This window comes from Mesitornis unicolor, unplaced genomic scaffold (assembly GCF_000695765.1).
Source record: "Mesitornis unicolor isolate BGI_N332 unplaced genomic scaffold, ASM69576v1 scaffold3830, whole genome shotgun sequence".
In the NCBI taxonomy this organism is placed as follows: domain Eukaryota; kingdom Metazoa; phylum Chordata; class Aves; order Mesitornithiformes; family Mesitornithidae; genus Mesitornis; species Mesitornis unicolor.
Window position 1 is genome coordinate 2,207 of NW_010160190.1, and position 8,704 is coordinate 10,910.

Consider the following 8,704-nt stretch of genomic DNA (forward strand, 5'->3'; position numbering starts at 1 on the left):
CTCTTCTTCCTCTTCTTTGGTCTCTGATACTATTTTTAAACTCATGCTTAAGGAGACTCTAGGTGAGTGGGCCAGGTGTGCAACTTCTACAGTACCATTACTACGTGGTGAGAAAAAAACCTGCTTTAAACATCTGTGATTGTCTGATACTGTTTGGTAGACTCAGAGCTGTTGATGGGGATGGGTCTGTGGGCAGTACTGGCCTTCAGGAGCTCTGAAGATACCAGCCAGGCTCAGCACCAGAAACAAACCATAGTTTCTGTCTTGGTGACTCACAAAAACATTTTCCATCTTTGCTATTTATTCTCCAGACACCCTGAACTGGGTAGTAGTAGCACCTTCAAGTCTTCAGCTCCTTAGATAAACCCATTCCTTCTTTCTGTGTAACTTCTCAATGGGCATTGGTCAATTGTATGAAGTTTAACAAGGCCAAGGGCCTTGTACTGCATTTTGGTCATGATAACACCATGCGGTGCTACAGGCTTGGGAACAGCTGACTGAACATGAGTCAGCAGTGTGCTCAGGTGGACAAGAAGACCAAAAGCATCCTGGTCTGTATTAGAAATAGTGTGGTCAGCAGGAGTAGGGAAGTCATTGTGCCCTTGTACTGGGCACTGGTGAGGCTGTGCCTCAAATACTGTGTTCAGTTTTGGCCCCTCGCTACAAGAAGGACATTGAAAGGCTGGAGCATGGCCAGAGAAGAGAAATGAAGCTGGGGAGGGGTCTGTAGCACAAGAATTATGGGGACCAGTTGAACTGATTTTGTTCAGCCTGGAGAAGAGGAGGCTGAGGGGAGATCTAATCACCCTCTACAACTCCCTGAAAGGAGGTTGTAGTGAGGTGGGTGTTGGTCTCCTCTTTCATGTAAGTAGTGATAGGATGAGAAGAAAAGGCCTCAAGTTGCACCAGGAGAGTTTTAGATTGGATATTAGGAACAATTTCTTTACTGAAAATGGTTAAACCCTGGAACAGGCTGCCGAGAGAGGTGGTGGAGTCACCATCGCTGGAGGTGTTCAAGAAGCGTGTGCATGTGACACTTCAGGACATGGTTTAGGGGGCATGGTGGGGTTATGCTGATGGTTGGACTTCATAATCTTAGAAGTCTCTTCCAACCTTAATGATTCTGTGATTCTGTGATCTCTCGCTGACCTGGTTCTGACATTTTCCCACTTAGTATCTCTCTCAGTGTTGCTAACTATTCTCCATTACTCATGTGCCAACTCCAGCTAACAGCGTATCACTACCAGGTAATAAAGGATGGGACTTCCTGTAATTCTAACTGTTAAAGGTTACTTGGGTTGCTGCAGACAATTTGCCAAAGCTCTTTTTGTAACAAGTGGTAGAACATTGAGAGAATATCTAACGGACAAGACAGGCAGCTCTATTTCAATCTTTCTGGGCTGTTATTTATATAACTCCTTGAAAACATCAAAAGATGAGTGTTTCTCAATGGGGTTTTTTTGGCAATCAGTTCCCATGTTTAATGTTCTTGGGACTGCCATTTGGGTGAACTTCAGGACCTGCAATGGACCTTAAGGAAGAATAGCTGGAGACAAGGCAGGAAACAAGCTAAGTTAGGATCACATATACTGCTGGATACCTACATATGGGCAACATTATTTCAGTGTTTGAAGGTAACTGAAGATGTGGACAAGAGTTCATAGTTGTAATTGTGGATAATATGATCATTTAAAGTTAATTAATGTTTGCCTGGGCCAGTGTCTATCTGCTAGGCCAAGGGATGGTATGAAACCTGTGGCTGTGCTGTCAACTAGATTACAGGCTGACCCACCTGATTTTGCCTGGAGTAGATTTAGGAAGGTTTAGGCTCACTGGAACAGCTGAAGGGAATAACCCCCAGTAACTAAAGTTAGGATGATCACCTCTCTGTTAGCACAGCTGGATCTGGAGAAGATGTTTTCACCTGAGAGGAACTTGCCCTTCATTAGGGGCTTGCACCCCTGAGCTCTGCATCTTTAGAAATTCTGTATTTGCTGTTGCGTTTGTCAATGGCATTTTGCCAATGCCTGAGAAGGGTCACACCTCCCCGAGACAGCAGCAAACAAAACATCCGCATCTTCACAAACCAGACTGCCTTTTGAAACACGGAACATATTTGTCTGAGCACTTTTAACCCAAGTGTGTTTTAAATAAACCCACCTGCAGTGCTAGACATCCACCTACGCAAGTCCCATCGCAGCCATGGTAGAAGTGCTGTGTCGGTGTACTCTACATTTGAAGCACTAATTGCTGGCAGCAGACGCATTGGAAGAACACGAGCATGGAGAAGATTATGGTTGTGGTTAGTAATACATGGTTAATTTCTTCGTTTATCCACCTGACTCACTCATGCACTTTTCCTTGTGTACCCAGGTGGTGACCCTGCTCCACAGAAAATGCATTGAAATGTGTTGAAATGGGTTGGAGAGAAACTCTAGATTGCATCAGACCAAAGTTAAAACTTAGCTGTGGAAATACACTCGCCATTTTAGGGGAGGGAGTTTCTTTCACTGCAAAGAAGCACTCAAAGTGTTCTGTTGAACCTATCTTTACAAATTTCTTTCAAATCTTTCATTCTACTCAGCAGAGCTAGATGTTATCAAGAGACTTTTAAGTTTTAGTATTATACAAATCTCTTCTGTGGTCATAATTGAATTGAGTGATTTCTTGCCTTATCTAAAAAGCTTCTTTAGAAAGAAAGGAGAATACCAGAGAGTTATTTGTTATTTTTTTATTACACAAAGATAAATAAACAGATACATTATTACTAACTTTCCCACCAGCATAAATAGAATTACATAAATTAATATTTTAGAGTGTAAACTAACAATGTGTAGAGAGTTCCCATTACTTTTACATCCTGACACATACAGGTGTCCAGATTCTGAATTCATAGAGTTCAAGATTTTGGGGAAAAATAATTATTTTTCTTTTAAACTGAGACTTCTTAATTTTTATCATATTCTGATAGATTCTGGCTAATCATTATTACTTGATTCAGTTTTGCAGAGACTGAATCAGCACCCTTCATTTCATTGCTGTTAGGCAAGGAAGCTCTCCTCCGTGGCTCCCTGCTCTTACACCACTGTCTCCCTTTAAGCTTGGTGTTGGATCAAGGGGGTGACACATGTGCAGCCCACAGTGATGATTTTCTTCTCCAACCGGTATGATTGGTGGCAGCCCTTCTGCTCCCGCCGGAGGACAAGGATCTCCTGTTTGATGGGGACGGAGTTGAGGCTGTGGTCCAGCTGCCCATCCAAACCCACACACCTGGAGTGGCGGCACTTGGCATCAGCAATCACCTGGGGGAAACGGTTGTGGTCCTCGTCGATCCTATAAGTTGACATGAAAGGATAGAGAAGTGTTTGAAATGGAAATGCTGCTGCATCTCTAGAATCATGATAGGCTGGGTCACTATGTGCTCCCAGCTCGGGAACCTGTACCTCCTGGGAGATTTCCTATGAAGGGACAGTAGATCCTCCATTATTCTAGATTTTTAAGTGTAAGTAAAGTGTGAGTAAGTAAATACTGCAGGTTTTTAAATGTAAGGCGAGCTTGACAGGATTACATGTAACTGCCTTTCCAAAGAATTTGCTTCAAATAAATAACACTAACTTCGAAAGACCAATTAGAAATTATTTAAGCTTCCCAGCATGTCAGACTGACTAATGGATCTGAACACCTTCAGCTCCCTCTCAAAAACATGAAATGTTCTTAGGGCCAGATGCTGATGTTATTAAACCACTGCTGAATTTGGTGCAAAGTTAGCCCTCTGAGGTATTTTTTATGATGTGTTAGGTAAAGAATGCTTTTGAAGATAAAGCTTGCCCAAATATACAAATAAATTAATTAAATTACAAAATATTTCATTTTGCCTTCTGTGTGTTCGCCCAGACAGTGTTTTTGCTCTGTGCTCCTTTCTGTATTGGTTACTTTTCAAATAAGTTTACAGGGACTGTGTATACCCTCATATTTCCAAAATTTCTCAACAGTGAGACACTGAAAATAAAAATGTGGGCATAGCTTCAGAATTATTCTTGGTCATTGCAGCCAGTGTATGTCTATGTCATAAAAAGGAAAGAGACCATACCTGTAATCCCATGGAGCCAGAGAACGCCTGCTGACATCAAGAGTCACTCTGGTGTCCTGGTTCGTGTTGCCAATGCTGATGTTGACTCTCACAGTTTGAGGGAATTTTGAGTCTTTTGGGGTCAGGCATCCAGCATACACTTGCTTGAAGAGGTTCTCTGGCTTGAGACCAGGCTGTAGAACCTTCCCATAGGCAGAACTGCTCGCTGACAGCAAGGCCAGCAGGAGTAAGAGCAGTGACCTGAGCTGAAGAAAATCAGTGCATTTAGGACACAATGCAGGTAAGGTGCTGTAACACAGCACACCTAACAACTCTTCTGTGGGGCTGGAAAATTCATCCACAGTCAATCTTGCTGGTAGTGAAAGTATATACTACAAGTTGGAGTAATTACATATAATGTACCTTACATCACTTTCCATGCTTGCTTTCATTGACTAATTCTTACAGTGCTGACAGATATGGTATACATTCAGTCATAATTTGGTGATAAAAAAAATCAGTTATACAAAATACTATAAGACAGGAGATAGCAGAAAGGATATAACAACAAAAAGACACTATAAGGTTGAGCTTTCAAGCCCCGTTCATGAATATACTCATACAGTCTCATTGCTGCCCCATGCTGGTTCTATTCACCAGTCTCCTGTTATAGTTACTTTCGATTATAAATTTCAATTAAACAATTTTAAAGATGAGTGCAGATCCCTATTCCTGACCATCATCTATTAGAATTCATCAAATTGGGGGAAAAAAAACCCACAAAGCAAGTTCTTACCAGAGAAGCACAAAAGATCGAAGACATCTTCCTTCCTTCGCTTACTGTGGCTGATCCTTGCGCTTGTCTCTGTCGATCTGAAGGTGTCTGGGCACATTTGCTGGTGGACTTTTTATAAGGGCTTCTGTGCTGTCCTAGTTAATGTGGAGTAGGTGGTTTGGGTTTTTTCCCCCCAACCTTAACTGTGGTTTCTGACCATACCTTAAATCAAGAAGTGTGTGTGTGTATATATATTCCATTAACGCAGGTGGAAGAGAGGTTATGCACTCACACTTTCTTAGGTCTGTAGATGATGTCATTACTTTAGCCATTTCACTCAAGAAGTAACAAAAGTCGATGATGATATTGGAAATCCACTAAAAAATTGGCACGCACTGCAGTAAGGGAGTGCTAAGTGTGCAATTTTAAGTCGGGACTAGAGTTGTCATGTAGTCAGACAAAAGTTAAGGTATTCATGGTCTTGACTCAGGATGCTGTAGGTATCAAAACCACTAATGTCACTGGCACTGCCAGATTGGATCTGTTTGCTCCTAGGTCAGTCAGATGTCTTTTCACCCTGAATTGGGCAGATGTTCGACAGCTGACCCCCATCCAATTGTTCTCCATACTTGCCATGTGCTGTCACTTGCCTTGGTTCCTAGGGGTCCAGGTTCCTTCTCAAGCTCCTTTCTTTTTTTTCTTTTCCCAGTTTCCTAGTCTGGATATTTTTATTCATATCTACATCTCAGGTGTGATACGTCAGTTTTGGCCAGAATGCTTTGTGATAGAGAATTCCCAAATACAGTCATTCTCCATCTGGGAAAAAAGAAACAAAAACAAAAAAACAAAAACCAACAAAACCAAAACATGAACACTGATTTTGAGCTTGCCACCTTTTCATTTCGCTATGGTCTCTTGTGCTAGGATCCTAAGGAAAGAAGTCTGGGAAGTGTGATGGATGTAGTTAAACCTTTAGTGTCTATGCTTGGGAAAGGACAGAGGGATTAAAGAGAAACCTTGTGGAGGCTGACGGATGCAAAATGGCTCCTCTTGTAAGCAGGACAACTGGAAGGAGCTGCAGGCACCTTGTTCATAGTTTACAGGTGATAGCATGATGCATCTGAAATTACAGGCAGCTAAAATACCTGCATTGTGTAGCCCCAAGACATTACAACTCCCTGTGTTCCAGCCCTGTGTCCTGGGTGACAGCAGTCAATGATCCTATGTAGATCCTAAGCCCACACTGCTGTTTCTCCATCCTTGTAAGACCAATATACTGCAGCTCTGATGTACCTTGCCACGTTAGTATTTAACATGCAATATTTAAATCCATGTGCTCAAGTGGACAGACTCCAATTGAAATGGTGACAGTCAGGATCCCTCTTCCCCATTCAGGGCTATTTTTCTAGATTTTCACTAAGATATTGTAAGGACATTGCAGACCGGGACAGGTTGGGGCATTTCAAAGCTATGCCCTCTTTCGACTTTGGGTCATCGCTGTTGCTCTGGCTGATAGCAACTGCCTTGGTTTTTGTTTTTTCATTACGTAAATGTCCTGATGAGCCCTGAATGCTCATTAAATGTTGTGGGCTTGACCTTGAAAGAGACCTTGCCTGCAAAGAGGGATGTCTGTATTCATTGCTCCATCTACTTTCAGGAATTTAAACCAACAGCCCTCTAGTAAGTATTTTGGTCACTGGGATGTATGGAATGCTCTGGGATGGGGTACTTCTGTGGTATCATTTGATATCCTTGGACTAGATGATCTTTAAGGTCCCTTCCAACCCAATCCAAACCATTCAATGTTTATATGATCCTTTGTTGAGATCATGGAGCTCTGCAGTTACACCACTCAGCGGCAAAGTAGGGATGTGAAAAGTTTTAATAAAGCAGATACTGGACTAGGAAGTAGAAACTTAAGGTCTCCACCCAGGAAAATATCTCAATCACTAGCCTACAGCATCTTCTTGCTTCTTGTGTCCAGCATATACATCATGGCATGGCTAATTAGGAGAACTCAGTATTTCCCAAAGAAAGACTCTTCACCCAGAGTGCTGCAAAACCTGGCACATAGAGGGGGGGGAGGTAGGCTCAGATCTCTTAGACCACAGCTTCTTGGGTAATGATGCTGATCATGCTGAACTATGAAATACAATAAACTGGCTATGCCATCTTCCTAGTGAGGTTCCTGAGAAGCTGTTCGGAGAGTAGGTGGGTGATGGACAGACACATAAGTGTTGCCGTTTGTCGTTGGCTGAATATGAGAGATTCTTGAAGAAGGGGTTATGATTTAGAAATGGGGACATGGATGTTGAATGTATCCTTCTCTTTCTTAGGAAATTACTGTTGTCACTTTTCTGTGACAAGTGGTTACAAGTAGCTAGGAAGTGCACCATAAAGTAACACTCAGTGTAACAGTCTTGATCAACAAGTAACAAGTAACTAAGAAGCGCCTTTTCTTATGTCTAATTTCATGTGTTTTCAGATGAAATTATGCAAATAAGGCATGCTTTTTACAGTTGCTTAATATTTATGCGTAAGTCCAAATTTTACTCACCTTGTAGCATCCAAAGGAGGATATAAATAAGGGTAGAATTTAGTTTTGCGGTTTCTGGGATAGCCATGACCTATATCAGCTTGTTTAAAAGATGCTGATGCTTGAAAAGTTAAATGCACAATTCAGTTTCCCTCTTAGAGTTAGAGGTGTACAGGTTAAAGGAAGTGGTTCCCTCAGAAGGGGTTTTCTCTAATGCCATTTACTGAAATATCCATTCAAAGTGGGTCGGTTAAATTTACAATTTTAGAAGCAAGAATGATTTCAGAAGTTTGCAAGGTAGCGGAAGGTCAGATTCAACCAGCCTGCCCCTAAATCCAGGCTCGTCTACTCTAAATGTGTCAGTGGTTTGGGTTACCTCAGAACTGGAAAGGTGAAGAGTTAAGCATTCAAACGCAGCTAATGTAACTCAACATCGCAATGGCAAAAAACACCCAAAACCTTTCCATGGCTTATTTTAAGCCATAAACGCATTCGTTTGCACTTGCCATAGGCAAGATAAGAGGTTTTTAGGAGAAAATGTAGCTCTTGAAATGCTTCCACCAGGGCTGAATTATGCAAATAAAAATCTCACACTTCTGGTTCCAAGGTTTCTCCACGTCCTAAAGAATTATTTTCCCATTTTTCCTGGTCTGAAGTGAAACCAAAAGTTGAACATGATATTTCCCATGAGATTAGATTTCACCCCATAGCATTTGTTTTATTCTAGAGATCTGAAAACCGGGACACTAACAAAAGCTTACTGAAACAAAGAGATTAAAGATTATTTAAAGCCTTTTAAAATAAAACCTAGCCCTCCTCTTGGCTCTAATGAAAGCTCTCTTGAGATTAAGTTGCTACTTAAGTACTTTACCGAGCTGAGATCCTTCAGGCACCCAAATCTGAATATATTTGCCTTGATGACACTTTCTCCCCTCAAAATCACAGTGTGAGTCAGTGCCAGAGCTCTGGTGTCCTGACTGAGCTTGCTGTAAACTAAAAGAGAAATGGCAGATATCTCCAAATGCTTAAAACGTTTTATTTTTCAATCACTATCAGTTAAGTTTAGGCTACTTTTGAAAAATAAGGAACTTTTCTATTAACACATAGAAAGACATTTATTTTATTTATTTTTTTTTTTACTGGAGAGAATGCATTTCTTCCTCTTGAGGAGATATTCTTATAAATCCCTATAAGCTATATAAGGCAACACTCTTCTTCTTACATACAAGCATGGCATGACCTGCTGTGCATTCAGGAGGTGATTTCTAGGAGACCAATGATTACACCTGAGGGCAGTGGTTATCTGAGAGAAAATCAGAACTTG

The 8,704-nt window shown here is 41.4% G+C and overlaps 1 protein-coding gene across 1 annotated transcript; it reads right to left on the reverse strand.

Moving 5' to 3' along the window:
- Positions 1-3,072: 3,072 nt before the first annotated feature.
- LOC104544357 (interleukin-17A-like) lies at positions 3,073-7,501 on the reverse strand (the record flags this gene model as incomplete). The annotated part of the gene is made up of 4 exons (XM_010189209.1): positions 3,073-3,333; positions 4,091-4,330; positions 6,441-6,491; positions 7,402-7,501. Coding segments are annotated over 4 exons (629 nt in total), but the record flags the coding sequence as incomplete, so codon positions are not given.
- Between the last annotated feature and the right edge of the window lie 1,203 nt (positions 7,502-8,704).